We start from the raw sequence: 17,567 nt of genomic DNA on the forward strand, positions 1-17,567 counted from the left end.
TGTCTTATAGTTTTATTATCCACTCACATTATATGTGCTCATGCTATTTTTTTAATATTTCGAAGCCAGTTAGTGTATGGTTGTGTGGCGTGGCGCAAGCGGCGCAACCGGCGCAACTCGCGTGAACATTCAACATGGCGGATGGCGGCAAAACCTGTGCCGGGCCGAGTGAACTAAGTATTTGAATGTTGTACAAGTGTAGTGTGTATCCACCAAATAGTGTGAAACAAGCACAGTTCGTCGCTAGGCTTCAACCTTCACACCATGAAAACAAACCAGGGTGCTCTTGTACGAGTGCGTGGAGCGCCTGTATTTATAGACATTTACAACGAACAGTGTCAGAAGTTCAACGTTTATCCGAGGCGAGCAGTTACTTCTAAACTTGTTGAAAGCAACACACTTGAGTTGTCAACCGATGTCATTCGCTCAGACGACTGGAAGCCTTTACTACAAGCACTACACCTGGATCGTAGTTTGAAGAAGATTGCTCTGTTTTCATCATTCCTTTCGAATTACCCAACTGTCGTAGGTACGACCGGATCGCCGGCGAACGTCGAGGGGTCTGATGCAATCCGAACGCAGGCTGTCATATCACAGGGATGGGATTGCGACACGTGCTATCATGTTTGCGTCATTTAATAACCAACCGTTGGTTTGACGTTTGAGTCTGGTTCTTGCCGTGAGCCGTTTCGCGCTTTCCTTCCTTTCCTTCCTCACTAACTGGGCGCTTCGAAAAAGAAACCGCCCCCTACCCAGTGATTTATGCAGACCCCCTACATCCCACACCCAATTTTTCTCAACGCCCTCACATTCTTAACCAGTTGCTATTTCAGCTTCAGGTTGGAAATGACATGTTAGGATGTTGTGACTTGACAGCAATAATGACCCCTGCCCCGTTTAGGATTCTGGATAAACCACTGCCCCCACCCAACAGCTGTCTTCGATTGGGCTGCACTTAGTGAACTGGTGCAAAAGGTGCAAGTTCCCGCATTAAATTCTGCGGAGGTGCTGCCTTTGCACTGTACTCGGTCATTCGACTAGAGAAAATGCTCTGGGAGTGCAGCACGAGATCACAAAAATGCTACTCTTTCTCCTACGTCTGTGCAACGTGGAGCAGACGACGTGAATGGGGCAGCCGTGGTTTTTGGCGTTGTTTTATCATTGATCTGGAGCATACTAGCAATAAATTTTCTTAAGATGGGCCTGTTTTTATCCCTCGAGTCAATTTATAGACGATAGTCGCTCAGAGAATTGTGCAGTGCGGACGTCTGTGACAAACCATCTGGGGCTTACACTCTTCTATTCGATTGGGCTGAGTGCACTCAGCATGAGCATGAGAGCAGCACCTGTCATGCATTTCGCTTGCACTCCTTCACACTGCCCTTTGCACTTTTTCACGGATTGAAGACAGCTAAAGTGGAGCGGGATCCCCAAAAGTGTGTAGAAGTACAAATGGAAGATCCTTAGATAGAAGATAGAAATTGTGCATCTTGGAGAATCAGTTGCCCCTCTACAAACCAGGAAAATATGCCTCTTTACTATTCAGCTGCAATGGAAAGTAGTGTAGTAACAGCGTAGCGTAATTGGTTAATGCACTCGACCGGCAATCTAGAGATGCGTGGTTTGATTCCTGCAGCTGTTTGGCTTTTTCAACAACTGCCATTACTTCACTATATTGAACTGTCTTCTCATGTATTTTCAATCTTGCAGAGCTGCGATACTTGCTCAGACATTTTAGATCTGGAAGGTGCTAATTTTATCTTCGAGGGGTGTAGCCAGAATTTTTTTCCAGGGACGGATGTGATGCACACACAAAAAAAAATTTATCTTTGCTCCCACATTTACAAAGCAAAATGGTGACCACCAGCCGGTGGTGATCACATTTCTTGAACACTTCAGCAAATCAACCTAAGCCACTGCGAAAAAATGGCACCATACATACAAGGTGGCCTACATTTTGGGAGGGGCTCTAGCACCCTAAGCTCCCCCTCCCCCCCACACTACTATGCTCCTGCACTCTTCCACCTGTTTACGCTTGTTTGCTAACTGATCTGTCTTTAATTGCATGGCTAGTTGAAATTCTTGAAGCTATTGAGCCATCTGTAACCAAAGCAGTAGCCTTAGTACCCTCAAGACAACAGACTAAGGGAAGTCTCAAAAGGAAGTTGGGTGGTGTATGCACGTTAGATGTCCAGACCCATCAGTATTCCCTCTAGTAGTCTGATACTGGAATGGGTCAATTGCTGAGTTGGACAATTGTTATAGCAAGACTTAGGCTATCTGGTGAGGGGGTGGGTGTAAAAGATAATCTGTGGTAATCTTTCCTTTCACAGCTGACGTACCCAGGCTGCAGTTAATCCGCAGGATACAGAAAGATGTTCATATTCCGCCACTCCTGACACCAGATACCTTCAACGATTTTTGTTCTTCTCTTTGTGACCACCTGAAGAACAACACTCTTCTGAAAACTCTTTCACTCCAAGGTTTCCCTTTCACCGTCACTCAGTTGCAACAACTTGCAAGTGTACGTCTACCTCGGTTACTGCTCTCTGTAGAGCGTGTTGCTAATTAATTACACCATTTTTGTTTGCAGGCCATTCATCATTCCAAGTCAGTGACACACATCAGCCTTGATGGCTGTCCATTTGGTCGGCAGCATGTAGAAGGTAGATATGCTACTTAGTGTAGCAAGTTGGGTTGAGTTGGTTGTAATTCATTCGAAAGGAAGAGCGCGGTCAATATAAACAACACCAGAGAAGCTCCGGTGTGTCCTGTGTTGTTTATTGTGTCCCTGCTCTTTATTTGGAACATCTGCATGAAGTAGACATGCTAAATTGTTATGGTGGTTAAATACAAAACTGCGACACACACAAAAAAAACTATCACATATGCATGTGATTTCCTAAATAGGGTACATCACATACCTACTGAAACATTATCAAACTGTGGTCAGCCAAAAGAAGTACTTTTTGTGGTACAGGGAAGCATATCCAACTTTGACAGTGATGAACTTGAAATGATAGTTAGCACAATATGTATATTTTGAACCTGAATTCATTGTTCCTATACAATACATGTTTCTTAGTAGTACTGTGCAATACCCTTTAAGCTTACCTTGTCAAAACAGCCTGGCCCATTTTTTTCCTCTATTTCTGTAGCTATTTGCCATGGTCTGAGAGGAACATGGAAGCCAAGAGTGCTGAGCCTCAACAATTGTCAAATTGACAGTTCAAGTGCAGAGTCTCTGGCATCACTTTTAGAGCTCCAGGTCGTACAGCTGCACGGGGAAGCTTGGAAGGAAGGCTCACATATACAGTCACATGTTCTGGACAGAAGCAGAGGCTTACGGAGGCTTTCCTTATGCAACAACCCTTTAGGTGATGATGGTGCAATTGCCATACTGTCTGCCCTCAAGGATGATACATGGCTAAGAGGCAAGTGGATTTGCATGCAGAAAGTTTAGAAAAGGTGGGCAAATGCCCTCACGGTCTTTGCCCTCACCTCAATTTTCATCCCAGATGTTTTTCCTCACCTCAATTTTCATCCCAGATGTTTTTCCTCACCTCATCCTTCTTTCTAAAATATATTCACCTCATCTCTCTTCAACCTACGTGTCGTAATTTTTTGCCTCATCTTACCTTAATGGAGCATGGAAATCATTTGGAACATATATTTTTCAACACTTGATATGAACATATTACCTTCGTAAACTGGCACACAAAATATTTCATTTGAAAAGCGCGAATTTCTCGAGAAAATTAGTTTGCAAGAATGCGCTCCGCGGCGACGCTCTCCCCAAAGCCAAGTCTGACGTGTGGTGAGGTCACATGACCGAGCACTTCATTGGCTGCCGGAAGCATCCGCTCCCCGCCAGAATCGTCTGCTAGCTCCGGAATAGGCGAGCTAAGCTACAGCCAGTGGCGTATCTAGAGCTACCTGCGCCCATGGCAACCAGTGAGTCTGCGCCCCTGTTCAGGCACATATCGAGGACACAGTTGGTCATGTTTTGCAAATACTTTAATGAAATCCACAGAACTACTGCACGTGCAGATGGCCCACTAACGTCACATGATAGCCTTTCTGGCTTTTGCTGCTGCAAATTTGTCGGTAATATCACTGAAATCAATTTTTTCTGTTTCTTCTCGTTCAACACTTAGGACAGCAAGGTCGGAAAGCCTGTCCTGGCACACTGATGCTCTTAAATACGAAAGTATCAGCTTTAGCTTGCTAAATGACCGCTCACAGCTGGCAATTGAAACCGCGATCGTAAGCATTATCTAGACCGCAACCCGAAAGTTCGGGAAGACATTCTCATCTCCAGGAAGTCATATCACTTTACACCTGCCCCAGCAAGACAGCCGGGTTCAGGTCGACCCTCTTGTTGGTCCGCCCGATACGAACTCCTCTTTTCGTCGGGTCGATTTTCTTGCTGAGATATCTCTCTCAAAGTCCCACTGCTGCGATCGGCTTGCTACCTAAACATCCTCAAATGCTGCTGTCGCGTCTCGAGTAACCGTACAGGGTACTGGGATCTCCCTTTTGTTTAGGCTGCTTTGGTCTCGGCCGTGACAGTCGCTCACTGAGCTGGTTCGGTTAGCTCACGGTGCCCCGTTCTCGTCAAATACGTCACGCGCCCAGTTTAGCTACCTCGTGGTTAACATGATGTGGTCCGCACTAGGTTTTACACTACAACCTCTCTAATGGCAGGTGCTTTAGATCATTTACGAATGTGCCAGGTTGAGTGCCCGACCTGGCACATTCACACCCGACCACATAATGGCGCCCCTGTTCACCTGGCGCCCATGGCACCTGTCCACACCTGCCACACCCTAGATACGCCACTGGCTACAGCTTTGGAGCTACGCGAGCGCCACGCTGTGGCAGGAGCGCGCATATATACGCTGTCGCGGTGGCGATTGCTCTCTCCTGTTTCGCTGGCTCGTTAGCTATCACATTCTCTGCTTGTCGAATTCTTCGCACGCTGTGCTATGGAAAACGAAAATCCTAATCGATGGTCATCGAGAGGCAACTATTGCTGCACAACAAATAAACAACGTGATGATATCCACACTTCGTGTAGCCCGTTTCTCGGAAAGCCACACGGGAAGGATAGGAGAGAACGTTGGATCACAACAGTTCACTGGATTGACGAAGTTCATTTACGCCTAGAAATTTCCAATGTGCGGCACATTTTATTTCACGATGAGGTTAGTACAAACCTTTAAACACGTGTGCAGCCTAGTGAAAGTGGGTACCAACGAAGAGAACTGTCGTATGCAGTGCGTCGTGCATTTTGTCGGTAACAAATCGAGCGATTCTGCAAACAGCCCTTTTTACATTTGCACGGCCTTTCCTGATGCATACCTCCAAGCACGTCACGATGTGGACGTGTCTGACCAGAGGCATCGAAGGACATGAGGCATCTTACCACTCATTTCGAAAACGTACAGTAGCCAGGCTACATACTTCTAGACCGTTGTGAACTCTGGCTTCCTGAAGCATGTGCAAAAAGGCGATGTGGTTCTCAGTGACAAGGATTTCCAGGAATACGTGCAAACATGGAGTCAATGAACACTGTGTTAGGCATGCCACCCTTTTTAGTGGGGCACCTCAATTTAGTGGACCTGGCGTACAATATATCGCAAGTAACAATACGTATATAAATAAATATACGTAATATACTGGAATTCTGATCACACTTGTGCCCTACATGAGCGACATATTCCACATGCGTTCTGTGCTGATGAATTGATTAGCCCTGTGCTAAAGCAATATTTTTGTTTAGTCTCTTTATGTAGGGACAGGAAGTTGCTAGTATGACAAATGCCCAATACGCAGAACACTGCATGACATGGATTGCCATTTCGTGCACTGCCGGTGTCGGTAGCTGAGGTAGTAGCGTGTAGTCTTTTGCTGAGCACCCCAGGTGTTCAAAATTGTTCGCAGTCCCATACCTGGCTGACCGTGCAGCATATGGCTAGTCATACTGCAGACCCCCCTTACGTGTAAATTTCCAATTATTATTTAGTGTGTTAACACATGCAAGCCGAAAGAAATTCAGCATAGAAGATATCAGCCATACGTAAGGCCCTCTGTTTTCTGCTGCGGCAAATTCAAAATTCCGTGGCACTGACTTGTAAATTCTGCGATTTTCTGCGGTGAGCAGTCAACAGCTGCTTGAAATGGGAGACACTTTCTTTTCTTGGATAATGTGGGAACAAAAAATATGTTATAAAATTACAGATTCAAAGCACTGTTGTGGCTCAGCATTACATACATGATATCTTGTGTTCTTATCTGATGCGGTCTGTCGCCTGAAATCATTTTATACTTGCTGAAAGACCTTTCAGCATCTACAGAGTTCATAAGAACTTTATAGGAAGGAGTTTACAATACATGCCCTGGGGAAGTTACATTTTTAGTACACCCCTTTTTGTTCTTGGGCTGTGGCCATTATTTAAAAGTCTTAACTTCTTGAAGGCAACCTCCCAGATATCAAATCAAAATCCCCCACTGCTACCGCTAAACTGCATACGGGAGGGACGCAGCCCATTCCTCAAGTGAAGTATACACAATAATCTTGGGCTAATGTTATCCTGAGCTAAACTACAATCTGTCTGTTTTGTCCTGCAGCTTAAACAATTTCGTAAAGCAGGCTTCAATTTTGTAGGGGCGGCTTCACCTCATGCAGGGAAGCGTCAGGTGAAGTCCACTTTCGGGAGGTGTCGTTCGTATTCGGCGAATAGTCAAATTATCCGGAAACTCGAATATTGGGTATTTCGATTCGCGAATCGTATACGTCCAGTGATTGATATTCGATTCGAATTTGAGAACTCTAATATCCACACACCCTTAAAAATAAAGGATTCCGTGAAACTCTCTGCCAAACAAATGATTCCGCGATTAATTCCGAATTAAATCCGAATCGCGGAAAACGAAGGGCCTTAGATACGTAAGCACAGACACAACACACTCGACTCGTCGCTGTGTGACTATGTGCGCGCTTTCCGCGAGGGGCGCTGTAGCACAATAGCTTGTGGCGCCTCTAGGGAAGCGCAGGTCGCCTATAGTGGCGACTTAGCAACTGAGACGGCTGTTGCTATTTATTTGCGTTTGGCATTCACTTGCCTTCTTACGTGATTTGAAAGAGCGGACCGATGAATGCATAGCTGTGTAACATTGCACTTACCATATCTTTCTGATACCAGGAGTGCAATATCTCCACAAGTACAGCAACATAGATACTAAAGTAAAGTAGTAGAGTTCATCTGCTCGCGATCTGTGGGAAACCCGAAAACACATGGCCAAATAAGCGTGTGCGTTTTTTTTTTTCTTCTTCTTCTAATGATCATATGCAGCATACAACAGTCACACACATTCCATGTGCCACTGCTGTATGCTGCATGAAACTTGAAGCTGCAGGCTGCTGTAATCTGCAGTGTAGACGATGTGTATGCTCACAAGGAAGATTGTGAATTCACAGCTGCCCAGCAACAAAGAAGCCCAGTGGCTTCACAGCTGATTTGATCACAAGCGCTGAATGTGCCGTCTAACCTTCTGAATGTTGAAACCAGTGACTATACCACATCTTTTTCTCATCCTATTTCAGCTTTAGATTTTCAAAACTGTAGCATCGGGAATTCTGGTGCTAAAGCTGTGCTCGACACCTTGAATGGAAAGTGTGCCCTTGAAGTGATCGATCTACGGCGCAATCCACACATTGGTACTCTTTCCTTGTGGGCTTTGTTCAGTATGCACTCATCATTCTTTCTTACTAGATCATTCACTGATAAAAGAAGTTGAAGATCAAATTAAAGGAAACTGTAAAGGCAGAAAATGCAAGGTAAACAAAAGCCTTCCAGTCTACTTGCTTCTGTTCAGGATTAGTAGAGTAACAACAATTAATTCATTAAATACTCGTCTCAGTTTCATCTACTTCCTTTGGAAAAAACAAGTTTGATTATGGTAGCACCTCCACGTATGCGCAGCCGTTCAGTTGGGTACACTGATCAGGTGAGATGATTGTTCTCTTTACATTGTGGTATGACCCATTGTATGTTTTCAATTTATAAGTATATATAAGATGATAAGTAAAACAGCATCTACTATCATGAGCTTTCTGGAAGGAAATGCCCAAGCAGGTGGTTGAAGCAAAACAAGAAAAATCTAATGACTTGGTGGCCGCAAATACAGTGACAAAACAGACAAGGACAAGTAAAACTATTTTGAATGGGTTCCTGTTCTACTGGTCCTGTCCAAAACACTGGCAGCTCCCAACCTCAGACATAATGTACAGGTTTCTAGTGCAGTTTTCCATGGCAGTTATCCCGAATAATAGGCTCACATTTTTTGCAATACACACTACAGAGTGGTCTGCTTATAGGCATCCTCACTGTTGCTGCAGAATGGATTGTAATATTCGTTGGAACGTAACTGATATAGTGTGGCTACCCCGTGGCTAATTTTGAGAGGTACAGCTTGGGACAAAAGTTTACGGAACACGTCACTGGCGTATTTCTCCATCGGAGTGGCCCCCTGCTAGATATCAGGAAGAGTTCGAATAAGAAACGGGTGACCGGCTATTCGGTCCAACTCTCAGTATGTGTGTCCACACCTGTTTGTTGCTAGTGTGTCGCTTGCTAGTGTGTTGCTTGTGGAACACCCCGGTGTTCCGTAAACTTTAGTCCCAAGCTGTACTACATGTTTCAGGCACATTTAGCCCTAAAAATGACTCTCATGAAATTTATTGTAAATTGACATTTTGAATAAAAAATTTCAATCTGAAAGACATGCTGCACAGAAATGCACCTGGTTAACAGTGACTGCCAGAAAACTGTGGAGTGTCTAAAAATGTGACGTAGCATATCTCCATGAAGAGACAAGCAAAGGAGCAGTATTCCTCAGCGAACAAAATATTAACTGTATGAAGGTTTGCTGTGCATACTGTAGAAGTTCAACTTTGTTGTGAAAAATAGGACATGGTAGAAAGCGCACAAAAACACGGACTAGAAGAAGACGACAATACCATCGCTACTCACAACTCTATTTTAATGTGACCAAAAGACACAATCGCGCGCATCGCGACGCCACCTACGGCAGCAACAGCCTCTATCAGGATCATCCCAAACAGAGATAAGTGGCCTCCATGCGCAGCTATCAAGGAAGAAAATCTCCCTCTCCGATAATGTTACCGATGCCTGACTCACGCACTTAACGCCCATCCTACTGATAGCATAGGCCTCTACTATTTCTCTCGTCAAGGCATTAGATGACACAGCAACAACTACAGTGTCTTGAAAAATCGGGTTGCACCCACATCTACTACAATGCAGCGCAAGATGACCAGAGGGTGAGCCTCCCAAGGATGAAGCATGCTCTCTGAGCCTTATATTGATGCACCGACCCGTCTAGCCTATAAAATCGACCACATGAGAGGGGGATACCGTAGACCACAACTAGCCTACAGGATACAAATGGCTTAACATGATTGACACCACATATAGGCTTCCGTGCAGGAGACTTGACAATCGCCGATAACCTGCTCAGCTTAAAGGGAGCTCAAAAAAGCACATTAACTCCAAAACGTTCCCCCACCTTCGTTAGGTTATGAGACACAGTTTGACCCCTAGACACCCTCAATAACTTGTCACAGACACTCTGGAGCAAAGACACGGGGTACCCGTTCTGAAGAATGCGGTCACACTGGTGACACTCGGCAGTGTGACCGCATTCTTCGGAACGGGTACCCCGTGTCTTTGCTCCAGAGTGTCTGTGACAAGTTATTGAGGGTGTATAAGGGTCAAACTGCTACTGACCAGGAAGGAGAGTCTAGGCGTAAGAAGTTCCTTGTCGTCCCGTATGTTCACTCCGTATGTGTCGTATGCTTACCAACTAGCCCAACGTTTTTTGTTATTGTTAGTGAAAAATAGAACAATGTCTACGTCGCGCTGGGAACACAGCAAAGCCTGTTCCCAGCGCGACGTAGACGAAATTGCTAAAAACGGGCACACCAGCCCTTTAAAGTGCACCCTGCCTGTAGTTGGGTCGCTGGAACCATATTACCAAGTAATCAGTGAGATCAGGACACTTTGCTGTGTTCCCAGGGCGACATAGACGAAATTGGTAAAAACATGCACACCAGCCCTTTAAAATGCACCCTGCCGCTAGCTGGGTCGCTGGAACCATATCACCAAGTAATCAGTCAGCTCAGGACGCTTTGCTGTGTTCCCAGCGCGACACAGACGAAATTGCTAAAAACGGGCGCACCAGCTCTTTGCAGTGAACACTGCGTGTACTTGGGTCGCTGCAACCATATCACCAAGTAATCAGTGAGCTCAGGACGCTTTGCTGTGTTCCCAGCGCGATGTAGACAAAATTGCTAAAAACGGGCACACCAGCCCCTTTAAAGGACGACGGAAGCGAAAATAGGCTGCAAAGCTATTTGCCTCATATTGCGATGTGTACCAAAACAATCCGGAATTCGACTTAGATTTGCGTATATTAGTTGAAATGCCGCCACAATCGCGATATAACATTCGGCCGTGGAGCACTCTGAGCCCCTGGTGAGCGTCGCCGCGCCGCCGTAGCAGACCACGGAAGTGACGCACGTTGGCTCTCCTGTTGGAGTTCCTGACTTTCATTTGGCGTTTCGGCGTACGTCTAATTCTCGCTACGGGGAAAGAACGGAGACGAAGAAGCATGTACGAACCCATCTCTCATAGGATATATCGCCTTCAGACTTTCACGAGATCTCCGTATCGAACATCTTCAGGCGTTATTCAGAATTCGCCGTGTTTGTGCCGTTTACCAGGCAGCCGCACATGGAGCGCGAGAGATATTTGACGTCACGCGCTCTTCAGATTTTCCCGCAATGCTTGGCGCGCTCCATGGGCGATCGTGTCGTGTGGGCGGCCCAGCGCGCTCGTAATCGTCAAAAATATGCCCATCCGTACAGCGTACTTGCAAAATACTAGTGGCACCATAATTTTACATAATATTTACACCTTGTTCGGTCCCTTTTTTGCAATGGACAAATTTCGCTTCCGTTGTCCTTCAAGTGCACACTGCGTATAGTTGGTAATCACCAAGTAATCAGTCAGCTCAGGACTCTTTGCTGTGTTCCCAGCGTGACACAGACGAAATTGCTAAAAACGGGCGCACCAGCCCTTTGCAGTGAACACTGCGTGTACTTGGGTCGCTGCAACCATATCACCAAGTAATCAGCGAGCTCAGGACGCTTTGCTGTGTTCCCAGCGCGACGTAGACAAAATTGCTAAAAACTGGCACACCAGCCCCTTTAAGTGCACACTGCGTATAGTTGGGTCGCTGGAACCACATCACCAACTAATCCGTCAGCTCAGGACGCTTGGCTGTGTTCCCAGCGCGACTTAGACGAAATTGCTGAAAACGGGAACACCAGCCCTTTAAAGTGCACACTGCATATAGTTGGGTCACTAGAACCATATCACTAACTAATCCGTCAGCTCAGGACGCTTTGCTGTGTTCCCAGCGCGACATAGACGAAATTGCTAAAAACAGGAACACCAGCCCTTTAAAGTGCACACTGGATGTAGTTGGGTCACTGGAACCATATCACTAACTAATCCGTCAGCTCAGGACGCTTTTCTGTGTTCCCAGCGCGACTTAGACGAAATTGCTAAAAACGGGAACACCAGCCCTTTAAAGTGCACACTGCATGTAGTTGGGTCACTGGAACCATATCACTAACTAATCTGTCAGCTCAGGACGCTTTGCTGTGTTCCCAGCGCGACATAGACGAAATTGCTAAAAACGGGAACACCAGCGCTTTAAAGTGCACCCTGCCGGTAGCTGGGTCGCTGGAACCCACTAGTGCCTTCATAATTTGCCCACGTCTCGTAAGCGTCATTTGACGTCATTTCTGAATGCACTCATACTGACCTCACACCTCTCAGGCCTCACCAGTGACTTCACTCACACAGACCTGGCACCCCTAAGACCTCATGAGTGCACTCACAGGAGGTCTCATGAGGGCATAGATGGGCATTTTCCTGCGGCCTCACTCATCCTCACCTCACGAAGCACAGACTTTGTTGGCCTCAATCACCCTCACCAAATTTTCCTCACGAGTAACTAAACCTCAGTCACCCACACATTCCATTTTAAATTTTGCCCTCACAAACCTCACCTCAGGACATCGGGATCCCGAGAGGCCTCACCATCCTCATCCTCACATGCCTTCACCTCATGAGGCTATTCACAACCCTTATGGCCTCATGTATCTTCACCTCATGAGGTCCTCATCCTCACGTGTCCTAACCTCATGAGGGCCCTCATGGCCCCACGTACCTTCTTCTCATGAGGACCCTCATGGCCCCACGTACCTTCTTCTCATGAGGACCCTCATGGCCTCATGACCCCTCATCCTCACGAGCCCTCGCCTCGTGACCGTTATGGCCCGACGTGTATACAAGTCACTAGTAGGCACATGAGCCTCAAAATAATTTTCCGTCATGTTCACATGACACGTCGGCGTTGAACTACTGTGTCAGTAGTTGGTACTCATACCAATGATAGTGTGCGGCATTAAACTGTTTATAGGGTTTTGTGCGGTGCTTGGATAAATTCGGTAACAGTTGTTACTGTCACAGTAAGGTTTAACAGTGTTTGGCATCAGCAAAGAGGAGCCCGAACCCATCACGGGCCTGATCGCGGGCTTGCCCTCACTCACCCTCACCACAAAGGCGTGAGGTGAGGGTGAGGGGCACTCATGAGGGCCCTCATGAGTGAGTTCGCCTAGCTCACAATCATCATGTGACGCGTATTGTTCGAGTAGCTTCGGGGGTTTCGCTGGCTCACAACGTTGCGCAATCGAAATGCAATCCCCATTCTGCCTGAGCGCGCGTTTTTGGCTGAGGGGATCTTCAAGTACAAACTTGTAACAGTTTCCCGGTTTTCTATTCTTCTTTCCTTTTTTTCTTCTTTTTCTGTGTGGAGAAAGCGGCCCCATTTAGCATATCCTAAGTGAAAGCCACGGAAACCCGAATAAGTAAAAGATAAGGGCAATGTGTAAAGTCTGCGAAGTTCCGCGACAAAATGCATTTTGCAAATTAATTTTGCCAGTGATCGAAGATGGAGCTCTGTACAGGGTGAATTGAGAACGCTTTTTAGAAAATCGGATATTCTGCTACTTGTATACTAGCAAAAACATTTAAATTTTGGCCTCAATTTAGTGCACCATTGAAATGTTCTACGAGAATACATTATAGTATTGATGTACTTTTATGTGCAGGAGAAGCATGTAAAGAAAAATCATTTACGATCACGATCTGAAGAACGTAACGTCAAGCCATTCCACAATCGGCGTATGAAGCCTACCCATCCCCCATCAACAAGAATGGGAGTAACCAGACCTGTTTCAGATATGAGGATGAAAAGTCAAAAAGCGGAAAACGTTTTCGGTACAAGTTCAGCCGGAGAACGAAAGCTGGAGGTAATGTACGAAACCCATTTTACATTGCACCATGCTTTGAACCATGCATTTAACTTCTAGGAACAGCTTTTGACTTGTGAAGAAGACTTGAAGCAAGAGCGTGAAATGAGGCTCCATTCAGAGAAACTTCTGATGCAGGTCAGTCATGTAATACTTCAGCATTTGTTATTGCTTATGATAACATAACTACAGGCCTTCTGTGTGTGGATTAACATTTTACACACAAGCAGGTGCAACAATTTTCTTTTTTTTTTTTTTTTCAGTATTCTCGTAAACATTAAATGCGTAGGTGTTGGCTACCACTGCCAATAATTCGAGACTTTGCTTCATTCATTCTTCTGTATGTGGCACTTCAGCAAAGAATTTTCTGCATCTTCTAGCACTATGCCAAGCACATTTGAATGTGGCGGCTCTATAGCTATGGTTGCCCCTATTGCTATTCATCAAAGTATTACTTCACCCTACATGTAGTACTGGAATCTAATGCGGATAAAAATAAAACTTTTTTTTCTTCTTACGAATATCTTGAAAGTATTGTTTGTTGCATGGAACCTTGGCGACGCGTAGCCCTTCAAGTACTGTGTGCACCTCAAAGCCGTCGTGACACATCATGGCTTTCTTGGTGGTATCTTGGCTTGGTGTCCTATGTATGATACTCTACATGGAGTGTGGGCAAGGGTTGGTCGGAGGCTTGTGTTGCTTTTTTTGGTGGTACATTTTTGCCTACGTGGTTCCATAAGACTAGGGTCAGGTCTACACGGTGGTTGCCACTACAAAGTTATCGCTATTAAAGGAGTCAAGTTAGAGTTACATGACTCTGAAAAAACTAAGCTACAGGAAAGTTGTGAAAATCAAAATGTATGCCTCACTATAGGTTTTCAGCAGGCAGCTAAAACAACCAAGCCATGTTCTGAAAGGGCATTACATGAAGACTTATAGACAGCTTTATGATAACTATTGTTCAGACATACAGTGTAATACAGTATGCTTACTAGGACACCGATTGTGCACTGCAGGGACTTTTTTGAGTTCTACACAACCTACTTGTGTTCCCTGTGTAACCTGTAATTAAAGTGTTTCTTGCTAAGCAGCTGTCATGGACTGGCAAAGCTATGTTAATAGTACAACCTTTGCTCTCCCTTTGGTGGTGACTATTTTTCCCTATAGCTGGACTTTGCCAGTTTTATTTTCAAATGTTTTTATGCGCTTTCATATTAACCGCAGATGTTTGAAGAGAACCGTCACTTGAGAGCAGAGAACAAAGCCTCTAGACCAGATGGTTATGTACTAGTGGAGACTTCACTATTGGATGCCGTGGAAACTACATTTGTCAAATTCTGCCAGTTCCTCGAAATCATCAAAAAGGAAAGGTGTCTGTCTCCTGTGTGTATGTGATTCTGAAGACTTACCAGTTGCTTTCCCTATTTCTTGCAGCACGCCAATACGTCCGAAGCACCTTGAGTCTCTGCCTCATGGCTATGAAAAGAATGGAGAGCCTTCCTTGCATGAAACGAAAGGCAGGCAGAAAGCATCTGGAGCCATACCCAAAACTAAACAAACACTTAACACCTCAAGGCATTCTGATGCTGCAGTGCAAAACTTTCATGTAGCAAACGGAACAACGCCTAAGAGGACTGAAGCATCTCGTGCTCCTTCAAGTTCTATACCTACAATCCAGAATCTACCACCAACATCTATGACAGACAGGCACACATCAGTTGATGCAAGCTTGCTACAAGACTTCATTTCAAGCAAGGCACAAAAACTGGTCTCAGAGCTGAGGTCAAAGTGGAACAGAAGTGGCAGCGAGGAGTCTAGTATATCGGGTACCAAGCATACAAGGGAGCGATCTGGGGTTCAAGGTGGTGTCAGTCTTGTCAATAGAAATGAGAGTCCATCCCCGGCGGCAAAACAGACAAAAGACTCTGCTGAAAAAAGTGTCAGTCATGCCATGGAAGTGCAGGGTGGTCCGCCAGCCATGTCCATGTTATCTTTGTCCTTGAAAGAAGATTCAAAACGCCTCTCCGAGCTCTTGAATGTAGAACAGGTTCCTTCAAAGCTAGCTCAGAGTTTAGATACATCGCAGGTATTCTATCCTTTAGAAAGTGAATCCGCAGGCTATAAGTCAGATGACTTTGCGAGCACACAGTCTGCTAGTAGCTCTGCTGGAGAAAGAGACATCAAAAGGAAGCTTTTAGCATCAGGGAAGAGAAGTAGAGAATCATCCACCTCCTCAGTGTCCAGAGCATCCTCCGCTAAACAGTCATCCAAGGTACCATCGAAAGATTCAAAGGCAGGCAGTGCTGTCATTAAAGAAAAATTCAATAGCCTCTCTGCAGCGCAGAAATGTTCGCAAAATACCAGCATAGTTTCCTCGCTCAGTGAAGAGGTAGCGTCTGCTCACACTACTCTTTCAAGCCAGCAGAGCCCATCCATGAATATTCCAGTCACAACGCTATCGTCCAAGACAACGGGCCCTCGCAAGGAACAGTCCAGTTCAAGGTCAATTCTGTCATTTGAAGCAGCAGAGCATCACAAGATGCTGTCCACTTCGAAGGCAGAACTACCTGTCACACCATCTGTTAGTCTATCTCGAGGACTTAGTGGATCGTTCGACTTTCCCACAGCTGACATTACTGTGAGCAGTATCGACAGCATTTCAAAGCATCTTAACGAGGGATGGTCGGAGAAAAGGTCTCATTATCTCAACTTCAGTACACCACCACAGAACCCTAGACTTGACAGAAACATGATGGAAAGGTCAGACACAGTTCGCACACCATCGGATGTTACATTATCTAGAAATAATTCCAGCATTTCTACTCCATCCAGTCCAGACACACTGACTTCGCCACGTTTGGTGGGAAGTGATTTTGATGGCTTCTAGTTTTGTTACTTTGGAAGGATCGCAAGCATATGTATATACAAAAGTTTTCTTGCAGTGATGTATGCACTTGTGGAGTTGTTTTCCAACGTCATGACGGTACAGACATTTTTTATGAAATGCAAACCAAAAGTTGCGTCCGATGTGCCCCGTAGGGCACACCCTTAGGCACACCTTGTGCAGAACCTAAATAAAGCTCGGTTCCTGTTTGTCTATCCCAGTGCTTAGTGGCGTCCCCTCATCAACACGTGTTGTAGGAAGATGGTACGATCTTCTTCATGTCCTTTGTGCAGCAAACCTGCACAACCTGTGCAGGTTTGCATTGGTCATTGCCCACTCAGAATGGCAGGCGCATTGACTTGTAAACCTTCGGCACCAAAGTGACGTTTAACGTGGCTTGAAACCCGGTCACATTCACCACGGGGAACCACCATGCACAATGTATTCTCTGTATGGTGTATAGTCACTGCGCAGTCAAATATAAGAAAAAGTCCGGAGAAAGTAGACATCGGCCAGATACGACTTCGCGTGACGTCAGCGCACCTGTGTGTAGCAGGCATATGCTCTCGTTGACCTCGTCTGCTGCCACTACTGCTACGGCGCCACGCAACGTCACGATATCTCCCTCCCATCGGGACTGCGGACGTCACGAAGTCACGTCGACTTCCCTCGTTCTCTTACACGCTCTTTGAAGGAGTGAAGAGTTTTAGAGCGTGTGCAGATCAGAAGCCTTTCTTGCGTGCTACAGGTCACCCAGGTTCGTCGTTGCAAGAGTGTGTTTATTGCACAACAAGCCAAAAGCGAAAAAAATATGGAAGGGTATTTCACTGTAAGTTGTATGTGAATGAACAAAAACCCTGGTGTTTCGAAGGCAATCCGTACTCTGCAATACCGGTCTCATGTTCAAAGTTGACCCGAAGTGTAGAGTCACATCAGATGGAAATAAAGTCTCAATGCACGGAAGTGCTGCACTCGCAAGCTCTCAGGTGTAGGGAGGCATCATTGCCATTCGCCCTCGCATATGATTAGAGCCTGAAGTTTTAGTGTTTAACCCGATTCTTCCCCGAATTTGCACCCCGAACTGAAGGTTGCCTCCTTAGGGTGAAACCTGATTTTTACCCCGCAAATTGCCCTCACCGAGACGTCTGTAGGCATGCACGTTAACTTGTTTGGCAGCAAATGCAGTTACATCACCGTTTGTACCAAACCAGC

General features: G+C 45.7%; 1 protein-coding gene across 1 annotated transcript; it reads left to right on the plus strand.

Annotated features, from left to right (window-relative positions):
* Positions 1-103: 103 nt before the first annotated feature.
* Positions 104-17,318, plus strand: LOC135385923 (centrosomal protein of 78 kDa-like). Its single transcript, XM_064615551.1, has 11 exons — positions 104-529; positions 2,334-2,524; positions 2,594-2,666; positions 3,159-3,434; positions 7,610-7,723; positions 7,779-7,843; positions 7,927-8,013; positions 13,271-13,471; positions 13,532-13,609; positions 14,696-14,841; positions 14,906-17,318. Exons 1-11 carry the CDS (start codon positions 265-267, stop codon positions 16,356-16,358), a joined length of 2,949 nt encoding a protein of 982 aa, XP_064471621.1. The 5' UTR covers positions 104-264; the 3' UTR covers positions 16,359-17,318.
* The last annotated feature ends 249 nt before the right edge of the window (positions 17,319-17,567 follow it).

The sequence above is a fragment of the Ornithodoros turicata genome, chromosome 2 (genome assembly GCF_037126465.1).
Source record: "Ornithodoros turicata isolate Travis chromosome 2, ASM3712646v1, whole genome shotgun sequence".
Lineage (NCBI taxonomy): Eukaryota > Metazoa > Arthropoda > Arachnida > Ixodida > Argasidae > Ornithodoros > Ornithodoros turicata.

Excerpts from the sequence above, each read along its gene's own strand:
- LOC135385923 (XM_064615551.1), top strand. The coding sequence starts at position 265 with ATGAAAACAAACCAGGGTGCTCTTGTACGAGTGCGTGGAGCGCCTGTA. Across the intron at positions 2,525-2,593 it reads AGTTGCAACAACTTGCAAGT|GCCATTCATCATTCCAAGTC; the intron begins GTACGTCTACCT and ends TTTTGTTTGCAG. Across the intron at positions 7,844-7,926 it reads GTAAAGGCAGAAAATGCAAG|TTTCATCTACTTCCTTTGGA; the intron begins GTAAACAAAAGC and ends TACTCGTCTCAG.